The 20075-nt window shown below is 33.8% G+C and overlaps 1 protein-coding gene across 1 annotated transcript in view; it reads left to right on the top strand.

The window, feature by feature from the left end:
* Window positions 1–2468: 2468 nt before the first annotated feature.
* LOC126971774 (general transcription factor IIH subunit 1) overlaps window positions 2469–20075 on the top strand; it is a 29533-nt gene continuing 11926 nt past the window's right edge. Inside the window, exons 1-6 of the mRNA XM_050818175.1 lie at window positions 2469–2857; window positions 3285–3486; window positions 4497–4633; window positions 6721–6922; window positions 8271–8376; window positions 11558–11683. Of these exons, the coding sequence (XP_050674132.1) occupies window positions 2704–2857; window positions 3285–3486; window positions 4497–4633; window positions 6721–6922; window positions 8271–8376; window positions 11558–11683 (927 nt within the window). The 5' untranslated portion in view covers window positions 2469–2703. The remainder of the gene's footprint in view (window positions 2858–3284; window positions 3487–4496; window positions 4634–6720; window positions 6923–8270; window positions 8377–11557; window positions 11684–20075) is intronic.

Below are 20075 nucleotides of genomic sequence, written 5' to 3'. Positions count from 1 at the left end.
TTTAGAACCAGCAGAATTCAGAAATGATCTACGAATGGATTCGAGATCGTTTGACATAATATAATTAAATCTTGTGACACCGTTTATTGAAAAGCAAGATACCATCTCTACTAGATACTACTACTCATACTTGACAGTATTAGTGCAAAATAAAAATTGGTTCTTAACACTAAGATTTCTTGCAACAGGAAATTCATATCGAGATTTAAATTTTATACATCGTCTCAAACTTTTTCGTCTGTGTGTTGCATGTCGCGTAACGGTCGGGCGGCGCCTATAGTTCGCATCAGCTGACCGTGTAGTGTATAGACTATTCCTCATTTTTGCCATCTAAATAATTGTTTTAAATATTATGTATGTCGTACTCTCCCTGATTAAAAATATTGATTGAAAAGTATTGGGAATCAGTCACCCCGTGTAAACTGTATATCTATATATTCATGAAAAAGAATTGAAAGTATTAAAATTTCATCATTTTAATCCTATTCAATCAATATTTTTAACCAGGGCTAAGACACAGAGTTCGATAAAAATATTAGAGACTTGGTCTACTTTTATTTTTCCCATTATCATTCCAATTTTTCAGATATAAAATTAAGATTGATAAAGCAATTCCAAAAATTTTAGTTAAATATCTATAATGTCAGGGGTTTCATAAAACCACTTGCTTAGGCTATTCCTATTATTCGGGAACATAAAACTTAGATAGGTACCTACGTTCTCCACGCTCGAAGAGCCACTACCTCTCGCTCTATTCTATAAACTTTGGCCGTCCCCAGACGGTACCGTTATTTTTTTTATGATTTAAATACAAATGTTTAGTTTTATTTCTTAGACCTTTCACTATACTTGTGGTATAAGACTGTAGATATCTATATATATTTTAGTCTATATATTTAGGTGCTCACAAAGAAATACGAAATACGAAATCTCAGAAACCTTAAAGCCTACAAACTTGGAATTTGGAAGGTAGTTTCTTTCTAGGATGTGAAGAAACAGATTTGAGAAACTCCTCCCCTAATGGGGTGAAATGAGGGGTCGAAGGTTATAAAGGTAAATGTAATAGGTACTATTGGCTGGTGAATTCAGACAGACGTTGCCTGTTGTCGCACGAGGTACACGTGCAGATGAAGTGAAAGCTTGTCTTAGGTCATCAATTCTATTGCCTTAAGTTAATATTTTGTCCTTAAAAGTAAATATAGGTGTCTGTCTTCAACATTATTCAAAGACGATTTTAGTTAGTTTAAATAAAATATGAATATTTAGACACTGTTTTGGAGGTCGATGATGCTGTGCTTTATTAAGTAGTTTTTAGCTGTTGCTAACATAAATAAAATATTAAATTAACAGATGGTTATATGAAACCACGCAGAAAAATATAACGCTGTAGTTACTTTTAATTTTTAATAGTGTTATAATAATAAACGTATTTATAAATTAACAACTTTAACGACCAAGCCAACTCTACTATCGCTACTGTCCTCATAAGGCGACTGTCAAGTTCGAACGAGGTGTCATGTTAATTCGCACAAGATATACAATGAATTTCACACTTTGTAATTCTCAATTCACTTCAACGTGTTTAAATTCTCTTTGATTCACTAATCACTGTTTATGTGTTTAGTGTACGTATCAGTGTTGCCAACCATGTAATAATTATCGCATACGATATAATAATGATAAGCATACAATAGTTTTATGTCGCGATATAAAATAATAACGGGGTATCGCACGATACTTTAACTGTTTCATACGATAATTTATTAAATCTTACGAAATTTTTGAGATCCTAAAAGATAACGCAGCATATGAAAATGACCGCTACTATTTTTTATATTATCACAATCAACAAAATCGATAGCATTTAGACTATGGTGATTTTGTCTATGGCATTCTTATTTCCGTAAGGTGATAACAACTCTAGGCGTGCGTGCAAGGGTGACTAATGAAAATAAGGGATGAGACGAGCAGAAAGTTCAGCTGTTGGTCATTGATACGCCCTGCCCCTTACAATGCAGTGCCGCTGAAAATTACTGAAAAACCCAAATATTCGTTACTACAATTGCGCTCGTCACCTTGAGACATGTTGTCAAGTCTTATTTGCCCAGTAATTTCCTTTGCTACGGCGCCCTTCGGACCGAAAAACGCTTCACGGCAGAAATAGGCGCCGTTGTGGTACCTACTCGTATAATCTAGCCGGCATTCGGTGCAAAGGCACCTCCCACTCTTCCTTAATAAATACTCAAAATAAAAGGTAGTCCTTTGAATAAAAATTCCTTTTTCCAAATTATGTATGTGTTACATGAAAAAATATATTATGCGATAAAAATACGATAATTTTGTATGTGATTTAGGATAATTTTGGTTTTGCCTGTTGGCAACACTGGTAGGTTTTCACATTTCACAATCACCGAGTAAAAGTGTTCTGTGCACTGATCACATATTCACTATTCAGTAGAAACGAAACGGGGATGTGCTTCTGTACATTAACTTAAATGTAATGAATTTATTTATATTAACTAAATTGTATTTATTATCAATAGAGACGTCAAAAGGTGAATTAATTAGTATAATACAACATGTTCTCAAACTACTATAAAAATTTAGTGTAGACTGTCTTTGTCAAGGCCGTAAGAAACAAGATTTTTTGGAAGTGGATCAGAGATTCGAAGTATTTTTTGTTAAGTACTTTTCATAATAACCATGACTACTTCATCAGAAGACGTACTGCTTAGTGTTAACTATGTTAGATTTAAAAAAGGTGATGGAACATTATATGTGATGAATACAAGACTGGCCTGGATGCTAGAGAACAGGGATAAGGTGGCCGTTTCTCATAAATATGCTGATATTAAAAGTGAGTAAAATATTTTGTACAAGAAATTCATAGCTTAAAGCTACACTCACAAAATTTAATTTATAATCTCTGTTTCATAATTATATCTTTGTCATAATATTGCAATAAAGATTAAGGCCTATAGATTGGACATAGACTTTACTTAGGTAAAACTTACCTGAGTGTAAGCTTAGCATAAACCTTGATATTATTTTAATATTCATTAGACAGCTAAAATTATGCTGAATTTGTACTAATACAGCCCAATGCAAAAGTCAAGTTGATTTAACAGAGCTGACTGCCAATCTTCACTAGTTGGAGCGGCACACAAATAAGAAGAAAGTCAGAGCAAATTCTTAGTACAGTCTATGGATCTCAGCCTAAATTGGATGTCTAACATCCAAATTACATGTAGAAGTAATTGTTTAATATCAAATGTTTGTTACAGCACAAAAAATATCCCCAATTGGTAAACCAAAAGTGCAATTACAAGTAGTACTGCATGATGGTACATGTTCTACTTTTCACTTTGTTAACCCAGCTGGTGCAGATGCTCAGGCCAAAGATAGAGATCAGGTCAAAATGTTACTACAGAATTTATTGCCAAAATTCAAAAGGCAAATTGATGGTGATCTTGAAATGAAGTCGAAGTAAATATTTTTGCTACTAATAATAATATATTTATTCTATATTAGTACAGATGAAACACTTTTCTTTGAATGTGGTCCTGTAATGTGGTCATGGTGTGTAAATGTAGCATCTCTTTCGGAAGTCCAATTCATCAACCACTTGAGATATGTCAGCTCACTGCAATAGATATAATAAGAGTCATGACAAGAAATCAATCTTATTTATTTATTATTAGCTATAATTAATAGTGGCTATTACAATAGATCATATTAGTCACAGTGAAACAGGGCTTCACTGAACTTAACCAAAGCCACTTTAGAAAACCATTAGCATAAATAGTTTTACTATGTATAATATAATATATTGTGCTCAGTAAAACTAATTTTATGAGGAAAAGTTCTTTCTTCTTTTATGTATATAATTGTGATGTACTTTAAGTTCTATCCTTCAATGTATAAAATGTACAGTCAAATCAAACCCAGTTACATAGAACTCAGTCACTTCTGAAAATAGCTTTAAGTTAATATAAAATAAGAGGATTATCCTGATAGACCACTGACCAATAAATATCTTGTTTGTAGATAATTGCAAGGATGTTTGAAATATAATTCAGAATGAAATGCCAAAGAGTTATACCAAACACAATAAATTAATTTATGCATTTGCAATAAATATGATGTCATTTGTATTTGTCAGGCTATTAGTTATATTCAAATTACATTACAGTAAAATTCTAACTCTATTTATAAGTAGTTCCTTCTTGATTTTTGATTCATTATCTCATGCAAACAAGTTGTGGAATGAGCTTCCTTGTTCTGTGTTTCCCAGATGATACAACATGGGTACCTTCAAAAAAAGTGTGTATACCTCCCTTAAAAGCTCCTGTCCTCTAGTGTTGCAAGAGAATATGAGTGGCGGTGATCACTTAACATAAGGTGATCTGTACTCATGTGTCATCCTATTCCATAAAATATAAAAATCTGTTCATCAATATTCTCAGCATCACATAATTTTTACATTTATATTACAGATTATTATCACTACATCCGATACTAAAGCATTTATATGAGGATTTAGTTATATCCAAAGTGATAAATAGTGAAGAATATTGGAATACACCAACATTAAAACATTACACGGAATCAACCAATACGAAACAAGAAGCTGGTAAATTTATTTAGTCATGAATACAACATTAGTTGTTCTAATATTAACTCAGATAAATAATGTTTTGTGCATGTAACATAATGTAAAATAATGTAGTCATTCCTTTACTTAGTGCTAGGGAGTACTTAGCTAAGTATGCTATCTACTAAGGAGGGTTCTATCTCAGAGGCGTCACTTGATTTCTTAGCTAAGGAAATATTTAAGTAACTATATGCTTACTGAACTTTCACTATTACAGGATATCGATAAATAATTCACAGATAGCGATGAAAGCCTTCTCACTTTAGTTGAGGATGTATCTACCGTACAGCCTCATCATATAGATGATAGATAAATGAGTGCAATATCCATAACTTTAACTAATCACTGATTAATTATTTAAATTAATATACAGACGCGAGTTTAATGCATAGTCTGGGACGATACAACACACGTACCTTCAAAAAAACACATACACTTTAATAAAAGGGTGGTAATGCTCCTGTTATTCCTCTGGTGTTGCAGGAGAACGTTGGCGGTGATCACTTAACACCGGGTCTCCTGGTGTTAACCACCACTTCCTTTTCCATAAAAAAGTTCAGGAATGTGATAGTTCTGTGACCTAATTATACATAATGACCACAATCATAAGTGTGTCAATAAATTTTACACTATATTAAAATAATAAAAAAATTATAAGTTTTTTCACCATAATAACCTACTAATAATATTAAACCTCTAATTTTTATTGTGGCTTTCTTCAACACATATGTCTTAAACATTTTTCGACACGTCTCTTGAATGGCGATAACGGAAGCATTGGACGGATTAGCTTTGGAGCAAGCCATACTCTCTAAAACAGACCATAAATCATTGTCCAGCGGATTAAGATCGAGACTAGAAGACGGCCAGTCTTCAGCTCTCATGAAGACCGAAACGTTCGTTTCCAAAGTAGATCAAGCTATATGACCCGGCGCCGAGTCTTGCTGGAAGGACTATTCTTGGTTATTCAACATGGTGTTGTTAAGGAGCTTCGTTACCTTCTCAAGATCTTGATACACTTGTGCTGATATTTTGGTACCTTTTTCACAAAAATATGGTTCAGTCACTCCTTCATAGCTAATAGCCCACCAAACCATCATTGAAGTCGGATAGTGTCTATGTTGGACTCTGTCAACTAATTGGGAAGCTTCCTAGAGCTTTCAGCATATATACGGTCTCCCTTTGCATACCGCTATCCCGAGATAAATTCTTTTGCTTTCGGACAGGATTTCTTCGAATTCTTTCCCTTACTGCTTTGACCACTTTTTTCGTAGGAACATTACGTGGACGGCCAGGTCATTTTCTGTCACAAATAACCTCTTTGTACCTATTAATAGCCCAGTACACAACCATTTTACTAATACCAAGCCTATGGAGAGTTTTAAAATTGCATTTGGCCCCATACCTACTTTGTGCAATCACAGCGATACGGTTCTCTTTATCACCCGACTCCATTATAATATTGCAACATATTGTACTATGTATTGGCGCCAATATGAGAAAACTCATTGAACAATCATATAAAAATGACAGATTCCAAATTCAAATCTAATATTTTGTTTCCTTTTAATTGTAACACTATTTATGGCCTGAGTAGACATGATTCACACCATCCATCAAATTTGCCACTGTTTAACTTAATATTGTGGTCTATTTTAACGTGACATTGGGAAACTTGTGGTATACCTTCCACAGGAGATATAGTAGGAAGAATAAAATAGAACTTAATATTAATATTAACAACTTCAGACTCATAAACTGTAGCAATAAGACAGTCCATATACCTAACCTTTCAGAGTTCTGTTGCCTGTGCAAATTATGTAAAGAGAATATTTAATTTTAATATAATGTATTACCTAAATGTGTCCAAGGCTCAGCCAAGATTTACGAACCATATGTAATTCCAATGGTTTCAAGAATACGGAAACCGAGAGATCGCGGGTTCGAGTCCCGCATAGTTCATAAATTTTACTTTCAAATTTTAATCAATTTTTAATTAATCCCAGAAGTGAGATATCACTTTGAAATATTAAATTGCTTATATGATAAAGTGTTTATATTTGTAGGTGTTTCCGGTGCATTCTTAGCTGATATCCAGCCACAGACTGATGGCTGTAACGGCCTCAAATATAACCTAACACAGGATATAATAGATGCAATATTTAAGACATATCCAGCGGTTAGAAAGAAACATATGGATTATGTGCCAAACAAGATGACAGAAGCAGAGTTTTGGACTAAGTTTTTTCAATCACATTATTTTCATAGGTATGTATGTGAATCATTAAAATAATAACTTAGCCTTTTATTCAGAAATTTCATACACAACTGCCTGTATTGCGATACTCGGCATTAGATATATCGAGCAACGTTCAGTTCCGTGGTCACTTGAAGAGAAAGACAGAGAGGAAGCCAAACTGGCCTCAAAAAACCTTCGTATACTCACTAAGGCGTGACACTACTTCTCAGTAAGCCACATCCTGCAACTATATAAGGCGTAAATTTGGCCTTACATGGAGTACTGTTCTTACCTCTGTGAGGGCGCTCCCCAGTACCAGCTTCTTCCAATTGACCGCATGCAACGAAGAGCGGCTCGAATTATCGACGATCATGTCATCTCCGATCCGCTTGATTCTTTGGCATTGCATAGAGATACATCTACATCTTCTACCGCAATTATCACGCGGAGTGCTCAGAGGAGATCTTTGGTTTGATACCAGCGGCTGAATTTTACCAAAGGGCATTACGTTAAAATGCGAAAAAAATCCCCTCGCATCACGTTGACGGCTGCCATTCTACAACTTCGCGATTTGCAAGAAAATTTTTGCCTCGCATAGGTACTTTGTGTAATCAATTACCAGTTGCTATTTTCCCGAACCGTCGTATGACTTACGGCCGTTTCCAATATACTATCTGCAGATAGAGATAATTTACTACCTTCTACTGTCAATAATCTGAAGTTTTCCCATTATACCCGATACGTCATTCCTATCGCCTTATATTAGGACGCGTGAATTTCAATTTCCATACAAACTTCTATCGCTGTTAAGCTATACGTCGTCCTATTGACAGACAGCGTGTACGGATAAGGTGAGTTACCGTCGATAAGTTTATTGGGACAGAAAAGTCAACCATAGTTACGATTTTTATCTCAAGTAAGACATAGACTACTTAATGGGCACGGCCGTTAGGGACCATAAAGAAAATGCATACTCCTAGTGTTGCGGATGTCATGGGGCGGTTGCCTCACCACTCATCATTAGGTTAGCCTCTTGCACGTTTGCCCCGTCTTATATAAAAAAAAATTACTACATACGTCCTATCTTCTCACTTTCAACCTCAACATTTTTCACACATACATTGGAGATTTACAGTAATGTGTAAGCATTATTGTGTTTCGACCTGAAGGGCGCTGTAGCTAGGGAAATTACTGGGCAAATGAGACTTAACATCTTATGTCTCAAGGTGACGAGCGCAATCGTAGTGCCGCTCAGAATTTTTGGGCTGTTCAAGAATCCTGAGCGGCGCTGCAATGGGCAGGGCGTATCAATTACCATCACCTGAACGTCCTGTTCGCCTCGTCCCTTATTGTAAAAAAAAATATATTTTGTTTCAGAGATCGTATAGCATCATCATCAAGTAAGGATTTGTTTGGAGAATGTGCAAAGATGGACGACCAAGCAATAGCATCTGCTATGAAACACACACCGCTAGATCTTACGGTATTGTTGTTGTATATATATTGAGGCCAATAGGACGAGACATATAATGTAAACAAAGGGATCGTTACGGCGGCGAAGTGTAGGGTCGCGTATGATAGCTTTCACACGTCCGGTACGTCTACATAAATTACATTTAAAACCCACAGTGGTGTATAGAACATGTAATAATCTTTCATACGCACCGGCGGTCAGTCGCCCAGGTACAATCACCTTATTTTGTCTCACGACCGCGTGTCGTCATAATTTATGCGAAAATTGCAAAATACAGACGTATCTAGACGTATGTAGAAAGGCTGTAAATGGTTGTCCGAACTGTGATGTAATTGATTAAAAGAGGGCATTGACATCCTAAAGTACGTGAAAAAACTTGTTTGCATGATTTAGTAGGTCTGGAAATAGGGTGTGAAATGCTCTACAGTTATCTCTTTTCATGTTAGGTAATCGGATGAACCTAATAATTTCTTGGCGTCCTTTTTGGAGAAGATTGAAAATTAAATTATGAATGCGTGGTCACTACGCGAGTGTACCGTCGACGGTAAGAACGCTACCGGATACAAAATCCAATCGTGTGAAAGCTGAATGTGTTACCGGACATTTGGCGCCCGCTACCCGGCAACCGGGATGTATGAAAAGGGCCTTACATTGCGATGGCGACCGATTATTATGTCTGTCCTTATCACTCATTCACACTAATAGTTGCGAGTTTCGTGGTACAGGAAAGCAGTACTGCAGTTGTCAACATTTGGTCCGTCATTTTGTGAACAAGTTCACTCCTGTTCGGATTGCGTTCAAAAGTAATACGTATATTACTCATGTGGGAAAAGTAGTATCTTACACTCGCTGTTGCGGTTGAAAAAGAGCCGTTTGTCTATTTTAAAATTTCGTGTGAGTTTTTTCGTAAATGAGACTGTTGTCTGAGTGCGAGAAGTTTACTTGTCGCACGCAAATTTAGATAAAATTCAATCAAAATATTTTGGGCCCCTGAAACTTTGTTTACATTCTTTTTCTCGTCTTGTTGGCCTTACTTAGAAAGACTGATTTGTTGAATGTTAGTTCTCAATGCTAGAGTGTTTAGTTCACTTCCATTTGAACCTGAAATGTGATGAGAGCTTAAAAGAGTTGTTCCATACAACTATGTATAAAAAGTATTAAAAATTGTAACTAGATGGCAGCTAGTTTTTGTATAACTCATGCGGGAAAAGTAGTATCTTGGCGCTCGCTGTTGCGGTTAAATAAAGATACAATTGCTAAAATAAATAAAATAATAACAAAAAAAAAACTCAATTGAAATATCAAAACTGAATTAAGGTTGACGCGTCCGACAGTTTAATTTAAATAATAAAATTATAATTTACAAAAGCTTAAAAACGAATATTGAAGTCGGAAATAAAACATAAATCGTCGCATTTGTAATTCAAAATAGTATGTGCAACTCGTGCTACGTTCTCGATTACTCAAGCGAATGACCGCACTCGCGTCGCTCGTGCATTCATATTCGCTTTCGTGGGCAATCGGCAACTTGTCACACGAGTTACACAATATACTATTGTGTTCAAAAGTTCAAGTCAATGTGTGTGTTACCAAGTCTTTTAACATTAAAAATACTGAGGAGCTAATGCCAATTGTGGCTGACTGTTTACGACTTGCTCATCAAAATCGGTTACAGTATCAATAGATTCGCTTACCTTTTCTATCTTGCTGTATCTCCGTTAGAGATGGTCTTATCTCTCGCTCACTTTGTTTCTATATATGCTAGTTGATTGTAAATCTGTTATTAGTCCTATCATGGAACTTAGGCTGAAAACTATAAAGCGTCCTTAGACTTTGCTCAGATATTACTTGCGTAAAACTTAGCTGAGTGTAAGCTTAGCATAATATTCGATTGCGTTTTAATAGTCATTTGACAGCTGAAATTATACTGAGCTTATGATAAGACAGTCCAAATCAAAGTCAAGTTAAGTCTAAGTAGGCTTAGATAGGACGTTCCGAAATGTTACGCTATAACATTTACCCGTAAGCCTAATTTCAATATTCACTTAATGGTCATCCACTCAAAATTGTAAATGAGATACGTGATCTAGGCGTAATTCACGACTCTAAGCTTTCATATGATAAACACATTGAAAACATCGCTAATAGGGCCAACCAGTGTATAGGATTTATCAAGAGATCCTGTTCCCAATTCTCAAGTATCAAGGTTATAAAAACGTTGTATTGTACATATGTTCGTAGCATACTCGAGTATTGTACACAAATTTGGAACCCTCAGTATGATATATATATTAACAGATTAGAATCAATCCAACGCAGATTTGTTAAATACCTTGAATATAAGAGCAAGACATACGACAATGATTATGATTCAAGATGCAGGAGATATCATATATTACCACTCCACGAGAGACGCAAAATAGCTGATATTCTATTCTTAACAAAAATAGCACAATGTCACATTGACGCTCCACATCTTCTCTCGAATATAAATTTAAATATTCCCAGAATCTCTGCAAGGCATCCTAAATATTTACATATACCCCACTGTGCGTCAAATTACAAACAAAACTCATTTTTCTCAAGAGCATCTCACTGCATAAATAATCTTAAAGGCTTTCCTGATTTTGACCTGTTTAATTCATCCACAAATTCCATCAGATCAAAAATTACTAAAAACTGGTTTAATGTGTTTCCCTAACTGTTACTATAAACATAATTGAACGTAGTATTTAAATTCTCTCTGAGCATAATAAATGTAATACCTATGTAATTATTAACATATTATATATAATACTTGTATAAGAAAAAATAAATAAAAAAGATGTACCTATATTACGTTATGTGTTATTAGAAACAATATGCGAAAACTATTAAATGGTGTAAAATGTTCACACTATTATTTAGTAATTAAGTTATTGTTACACTGTAAGTTTTCCAAATAAAATAAAAATAAAATAGGTCTTGGTACTTCTAGGTACCACAACGGCGCATATTTTTGCCGTGAAGCAGTAATGTGTAAGCATTACTGTGTTTCGGTCTAAAGGGCACCATAGCTAGTGAAATTACTGGCCAAATAAATTTGACATTTTATGTCTGAAGGTGACCACCCCTAATTTTCATAAAAAAGGCTATACATCTCAGCCATTGTGCTTGAGAAGCAACTAAATCTTAAATACATTATTTCCAGGTGGATTTGCCCCAGTTTGTGGAACCTGTACCATTGTTACCAGATGAGGATGGCGTAGAAAAAGAAAAAGATAGCAACTCGATACATCGCAGTATGATTAAACGGTTCAACCAACATTCTATAATGGTGAGTTTCAAATCAAATTATTTTTTTTTTACATTTACCACATTGGTAAAGGTTGAGCTTCAATGAGAAGAAGTTGCAAGAAACTTTCATATATATATATGATGTAAGATTTTCTCTTATGCAATCCATGAAACTGACAAATATGAAATTTTTTATTTGATTTGAATGTTAATTGTTTGATTTTTGGTCACAATCATTTATGTATCCATTTTTGTGTGTGATATAATTAACAAAATAATTGATTTAGTTATTATATTTTTAGTTATAGGGTTTATTGTTTAATTAGATATAATAAATGAAAGCGAATAACTGATGCTTACGTAATAAACATTAATATGTATTAACATAGCCGTCATAATCTGCACTATGCTTTGATCTATTTTTGTCTATTTTAATTGTTACTAAGCAAATAAATTTTATTGTTTGGTTTATATATACGTACATGTTTATCTCTTTCATATAATTTATCCGTGGCTAAAATAAATAAATTTATTCAAAATATTCTTTTAAATATTTATTTTATCTTAAATAGTTTTATCCTTTTGAATTTGTGCTGAATAATAAGTATTAAATAAACAAAAGTGCAATAAATAGGCGCGAAATATAAAACATTGAAACGCAATGCTATTGGTTGAAACGCAGTGTGACGTCAAAGTCTGGATAAACAAATTCACTGGAATGGGTTCTAAATATTATTTTCGGTGGTTATTATTACATTTTATGTTGGTTTTTTATTATTGACTGGTCTGTATTATTGCTTACAATGACTGAAAGTGGATTTATTAAAGGGCAATAAGATAATCTTCCAAAAATAGACGTTTAAGGTGTTATGTTTTGATGACGCGAATTCTTGAGATAGACTTTGATGTCACAGAAACCCCGCGCAAAATGGCGGAGAAGAATATTTATTTTTTTATTGAATTTTTATCAATAATTTGATGTGTTTAATAACTTTTAGGATGTAAAAAAAGAAATTCAAGTTTTTTTTAAATCTTGCATATACCCTAATATCTAGGTAACACTGAAAATGTTTAGAAAATGAAAAACGGCTTAATGTGGAAAGTTGCTAATACTTTTATTGTTTTTCGAAGTAATCTTCGTTCCTCTCTACAAATTTTCGCATTCGATGGAACCACTGAGGAAAGCAGGGCCCATTCTTCTCTCTCTTCTATGGCATTTTCGTACGCTTTCACCGCATCTTCAGGGCTCGTAAAGCGAATACCTCGAATTTTATCTTTAGTTCTTGAATAAATAAAAGTCGCAGGGCGCGAGGTCAGGACTGTATGGCGGATGACTCATTATCTCGACACCTGCTATAGTCAAATATTCAACAGTACGTTTTGCTGAAGCATTGTCGTGGTGAAGGAGGATCCTGCTTCGAGGGCGCTACTGTCGAATTTTTTCCAAGATAACAGGCAAACAGCGATTGACATACCAGTCTGCAGTAACTGTCCTTCCATCTTCTAGCACAACTGTCCCAAAATGACCTTTCCGACCAAAGAATGAGGCAATCATAATTATTCCTTGACTTCTTCCTTTCTATACCTTAGTTGGCCGATCCTCGAAAGGAAACACCCACTGAGCTGATTGTCTTTTGGTTTCGGGATAAGTAGCAGTATATCCAGCTTTCATCACCTGTGACGATGTCAAATACAGCATTTGAGTCACCGCCGTTTTTCTCGCGTTAGGTTCATTTTCACGTGTAACAAGAGTTTTAGATTTGCCGCCAATTCACAAATACAAATGAATGCAATATACTACATTAGGTTACCAAAGAGTTCTTAAATTGAAATTCAAAAAAGTTATCATTACCAATGTTTCTAACTGGCCAGTTCTAAACATTTTCAGTGTTCCCCACGTATTATATAATCACATGCCAAATGTTTGTGACGTCACTTTATTATTATGTTGGTAGTTCCTTAACTGTAAAATTGCTCTCAGCTATAAGGCAGTTCTTTTTGGAGCAGGCGAAAGTGTAAAATTTAGCATATACGAATAAGATAATTATTAATAAGTCTTTTACTATTTATATATCTAAATTAAACAACATCGTTACATAATTATTACTATAATTTAACAACGTTACTAAACTAAAAAACTAATACCAAAAACAATGTAATAAAATAAAAAATAATGAATTTCCTACTTATTACTTACTATATTTAAGCTTTTTAATGACACCTGTTCTTTATAAAAGTTAAAATTTGAAAAAATATCAATATTACGATCCAATGTAAATATTTTATTATAGCTTACATATATAAGTTGAATGGGAGAGTTTAATCCGTAGTTATTTCTATAAAAGTTAATAAATATTGGAGAATAAGCAAATATTCCACAATTAAATGACGGTACACAAATGCCAAATATTTTGAAAAACATCTGGACAGTCTATAAGGATGTTTATGAGTTTATAAAGAAAAATCCACTGGGCCGCCTTTCTACGCATTTCCAGAGAATCAGTTTCAAGTTTAATTAATGGTAGTAGGTAATTATAAATATGGTAAGTTTTATCGATATAACTGAGTCTAGACACGAATTTTTTATGCACTGATTCTATAAAAAAAATCATAAACTCGATTATGTATTTCTTATGGACACGAAATTATAGAATTATATTCTAGGATAGGTCTCACTAAATAATTAAACAGTATTTTTAACGATTCAGTGGATCTAAAGTCTCGAGTGTTTCGAAAAATAACCACGCATTTTATGACTTTTTTTTGTGTAATATTATCAATGTGGCTGTTAAAACTAAGTTAATTGCCTATTATTACGATAAATCTTTAATTTCATTAGTATTTTTTATCAATACGCCATGTTATATGTGGTCTTAAACTTTATATGTTTTCTTGACATTCTTAAATGATTGCATTTATTTTTGTTAAGCTGCATAAGGTTTGTCGCTCACCAAAGTGGCGGCACACGTATATATTATATTCGATAAATTAAATAAATATAATCATTAGCATATAATTCATGACTAGAATAAAAAATATTTTTGGAGAAAGTGTGAATAGTAACGGGCCTAAATGCGAGCCTTGCGGGACGCCAGAAAGTTGCTGAAATTCTTTGGATTTATATCCACTGGTTGAGTTTGACAGCCACTGGTCGATTGTAATATTATAATGTATAAATGTAATATAATATAATCACATGCAAAATCTTAGTGACTTTAATTGATTATGAAGTTAGTGAGCGAGTTTCGTAGCTGTAAAATTGCTCTCAGCTATTCGGCAGTACTCTTTGGAGCAGTTGCAAGTGGTGGACCAGCTGGTCACCCGATTCCCCTAATGTTATATATATCATTTAGTATTACGATGTCTGGTCAGCTCCATATAATTTAAGTTTCATGAAAAGAGAATAACGATATATTTCGCCCTATGAGCCATTTGGATGTTTGAGTAACTACATTGGCTATTATAGCTTGGAAAAACGTCTTGATCCGTAGATAATAGATTATTATAATTAATATATAGTATTATAATAGATAATAGATAATTATGTAAATAAATAAGTTTCATAAATTTATTGCTATACTAGCTGACATCAAAACGTTGTTTTGCCAAATAAATTATTCTTAGAGTACCTAAGACCGTTTCTTGGACATTGCAACATTCATTATTTTTCTAAAATACTAATATCTAATCTAATAGCCTAAGTTACTCCTTATTACATCAGCTACCTGCCAATAAAAGTCCCGTCAAAATCGGTCCAGCCATTTCAGAGATTAGCCGAAACAAACAAACAGACAAAAATTGAAAAAAAAAAAATATTTGCGTGTAAGTACCGTAGTATATTCATATACATGTAGTAAAACCGGTTATTTCAATATTACAAACAGACACTCCAATTTTATTTATATGTATTGTTTATGGTAATAATACCATCTATAGTTTCTCATGTACATCTATTTAGATGTGTCGTAGATAGCGTGAATATTGTAATTGCTTATCAAAAATAGAATCGGAATAGGGTGCGGTCACAGTGAACTTCTTAAATTATTCATGTCGATAGGTTATTGAAATGTAAGTAAGCGTAAAAGGATAGATTTGTCTACCTCTAGTAAGCCAAACTAAGTATAGATAGGTTATTGAAAACGGCCTTCAACAACAAAAAGCCTTCGTAGACAGACTTCTTACACAGTTCTTTTTAATATATTATATATTTTTTTATATTTTAATAATTATTGGTACCTTCTTTAACTTAGTATTTTAAGATTTTTATTAATATTGTAAATTGAAGGCTTACCCCCTTATTCATAATGGTCCGCTAACTTTAAACAGCCGCTAAGGAGTATTTTTTCTCATTCTGACTTAGGCCAATAGAAGAAGACAGAGTGAGAATTAGCAATGCTTTAAGTTAGCAGACTATTATGAATAAGGGGGTTAATATTTAAATTTTTGGACACCAAAAATGTAGAAGTATTTAATTTTCTAGAGATCTCACTCTTTGAACACTTATGCTTTATCGGCGCTAGAAAAGCATTTGAATATACAAGCTGTAGTCTGTTACCAGATCGATGATGTCCAGGAACTATGTATGTAACTATGTATATATGCAAATGATGTTGAGTGGTATTTTATGTGTACCACAATGTGTGGCAATTACCACGTGATGGTTGGCTATCTTCCACTAGATGAACTAGGGATAAGGGAAGGACTAAGAGAAGGATGGAGAGATATATATATATAGCTGCCCAGACAGACGTTGTTCTGTAGATAATAAAAAAATACTGTTTTATAGGAATTTGCCAATAATATTTCAAAACATCAAGAATTATTTCGTAAAAAATACTGCCTGTTGTTAAAATGAAATTGTTTCACAGCGGAACTGTCAAACTATGCGTCACTAAATTCTCTCATAGAGAATATGTCCATACAAAATAAATATTGAAAATAAAAATAATTATGGGTCCCAAATCGAAATAAAAACTATCCTATCTCTCAAGTTGGACCAAACTACACTCCATGAAGTAATACCCATTAAAATGCGTTCATTAGTTTAGGGAGTCCATCGCGGACAAACAACGTGTCACGTAATTTATATATATTTAGATATATATATATAGGAGATATATATAGGCTAGCCAAACTAGCTATACCAAGCGTATGGAGAGTTTTAATAATTGCATTTGTCTCCATACCTACTTTGTGTAATGCAATCACAGCGATTTGGTTCTCTTTATCACCCCACTCCATTTTAATATCGCAAAATATTGTACAATGTATTGGCGCTAAAATGAGAATCCTCAATGAGCAATCATAACAATGGCCAGACTAAGTATTTGCGATTATAGTGAAATTAATAAATTTATATTCTATTGTAATGGATCGAAGAATTTAATTGTCTTATTAAAAGTTAGAAGTGGGACTCGAACCCACGACCAAGTTGAATATTAAATGTTGGTTTTTGGTCACAATCATTTGTTAATTATTTGTAGCACCGTACATCAAACCTGCAATAAATGATAATCACATGGATTTGAAGTGATTATCCGCAGTGACACCAATGAAACTTCAATATATATATTTTATTTATATATTTCATCATATCTACAGCACATTACATCACTTATTATCTCGATAATATAGTACAAAATATTCCCTAAAGTGATTTTATATTATATAGGCTAGACAATAAAATAAAAAATCATAAAAAACCTATTTGAGATACAACAGATAGCGAAGAGAGAAAAAAATGTAAAATGGTGATACACTGTTAAAGATTATAAATTTTATATAAAATACTGAAGTAATAATAATAATAAACCAGTTTAAAAACAATGAACATCTGACAATCTAAGAATGTAAAGATATAAACTTTAGAGCGATTACCAGGCTCCTTTGCACAGGATGCCGGCTAGATTGTGGGTACCACAATGGCGCCTATTTCTGCCGTGATGCAGTAATGTGTAAACATTACTGTGTTTCGGTCTGAAGGGCGCCGTAACTAGTGAACGTACTGGGCAAATTAGACTTAATATCTTATGTCTCTAGGTGACGAGCGCAATTGCAGTGCCGCTCAGAATTTTTGGGGTTTTTCAAGAATCCTGAGCGGCACTACATTGTTATGGGCAGGGCGTATCAATTACCATCAGCTTTAGGTCAGTGTTTCTAATGTTATACGGTAGTTTCTAACCAGTCGTACTCCTCACCATTGCTCTATGTTAAGGCCCTTCAATAAATTACGTCGCACAAGTTCAATGGATTTTAACCCTCTTCTTCCCTGTCAAACTTTGTTGTTACATTTGTACAACCAGCAGGGAGGAGCCCTGCTGTTATATTAATCCTTTTTTAATTGTTATTTTTACAACTAATAAAATAAATATTTTATTTTTTATTCTCTATAGATTTTGCTTTGGGTGGGAAGTTTGCCCAGGATGCCGACTAGATTATGGCTACCACAACGGCACATTTCTGCCGTGAAGCAGTAATGTGTAAACATTACTGCCAAGGGCGCCGTAGCTAGTGAAATCACCGGGCAGATGAGACTTAACGTCTCTCTGGTAACGAGCGCAATTGTAGTGCCGCTGAGAATTTTTTGGTGTCTCAAGAATCCTGAACGGCACTGCATTGTTAAGGGCAGCGCGTTCAAACTAAATCCAATACGAACAGCTGAACGTCCTGCTGGTGTCGTCCCTTACTGTCATTATTTAATAAAACAGTAGTTTTAATATTTAAAACTTAATTTAATATGTAAAACAGTCTAGTTTTAATATTTATTTTAGCATATATTACTTTAGATTTTAGCATGTGACGTCAAAAACCTATTCATCTCCCATTTTAAAGGTTGACGTAATTTATGGATGGCCCATTACATTAATTTTTTCTTTCAATGTTTTGTTTAAAGGTGCAAGTTTCGCACGCTATCTCAGGTGCTGAAAATTCTCGGACATAAACGGCCTTACAAGTAAACTTGCTGTAAATTTATACCTGAGTAAAAACCAAGAACATGTAAATTGTTTACAAATAGACATTTTGCTTGTAATTAATTGTGTTTTTCGCATGTATAACGTTTCAAGGCTGCTTGGCATTCGGAAAACTTCATAAGGCGTGAGTGTGTATGTATGTATGTAGTTTATATATAAAAAAACAAGGAACACTAGGACAACTCGGTCATATTTAAAAATACTTCTATAGTCGGCCATTTGGCATTGAATCTCTTTCATTGCAACATAAAAATAAAGTATACGTAATTCCAATAGTCCTTTCCAACACTGGTGTTTTCCCAAACTATCTCTCACATAGTCAAAAATTATTAAACTAGAATTAAAGGAAACTTATCAAGCGGCGATTCTAAATACAATATACCGAATCGTAAGAAAGTTCTTGCAAATTGACGAACACGACCTTCCACACAACACATAAAATATATAACACACTACATGCTGCATTTGCTTGGTTTTGACTAGTAAATGCAGACAAACAGATTGTATTTACATACAGAGCTGAGCACGCATTAGCGACATTACAATTAAATTTATTGATATAAAGGAACACTTATAACATAACATGTATGCAATCGCGACTTTTTTTTTAAATAATGATGTGTTATGCAAAGCCGTAGTACATTATTTTATTCTATCATCACCAGTTTTCGCAGCGCACGCGATGTAAATATATTTTAAGTATTTTTTTTACAGCTTGGCATACATTATTGTAACCGTTTAAGTAAGTATTTAAAAAAAATATATATAATGTAGGACGGGGATAGTGCAGCTAACTGTGAAAGAATTTTTCAAATCGGCTCAGTAGTTTCGGAGCCTATTCAATGCAAACAAACAAAGAATCAAATCTTTCCTCTTTGTAATATTAGTATACAGGCTTTTTTTTTAAAGAGCGGTGATGGTTGGAAACTACTAGACTTAGGACAAAAGTCGTGAACGGAGTCATGACCTCGATTTATAAGAAACCAATAACTGCATATTTAGTTTTTTAAAATTTCTTGAAACTTTGGCGGAAATCGACCCGAATGATTTAAAAAAATTACAGCCTGTATTATCAAATCAATGGACTCTGTTGCTGATGAGGGTCAACCTTTGCAAAGATATATATCACTAAAAATGAAAGCAAATAGAAAAATTGTATAAATTGCTTTTATATCACACTTTTACCTAACAAATAAGTTGCTCAAATGGTTTCCGGTGACTCCAATATGCATATGTTTATACGTCTCTCTAATGACCTCACTGCATTTCATACCGTGACAGGATTTATCCCCCAAAGAATGACAACAAAAAAAGTATGATTTCTAACAAAAAGTTTCAAAAGAAGCTGAGTTTTCTTCCGTGTAAAAATAATAAAACAGAAAATTTGGTATTTCCTTTAATTTTTATTAATACATATTTTTGCAAAGATTTATCCTTATCAGCAACAGAGTCCATTGGTCC

Source organism: Leptidea sinapis, chromosome 2 (genome assembly GCF_905404315.1).
Source record: "Leptidea sinapis chromosome 2, ilLepSina1.1, whole genome shotgun sequence".
Classification (NCBI taxonomy): Eukaryota; Metazoa; Arthropoda; class Insecta; order Lepidoptera; family Pieridae; genus Leptidea; species Leptidea sinapis.
Note: the sequence above shows the minus strand (reverse complement) of the source record. Positions and strands in the feature narration are given on the sequence as shown.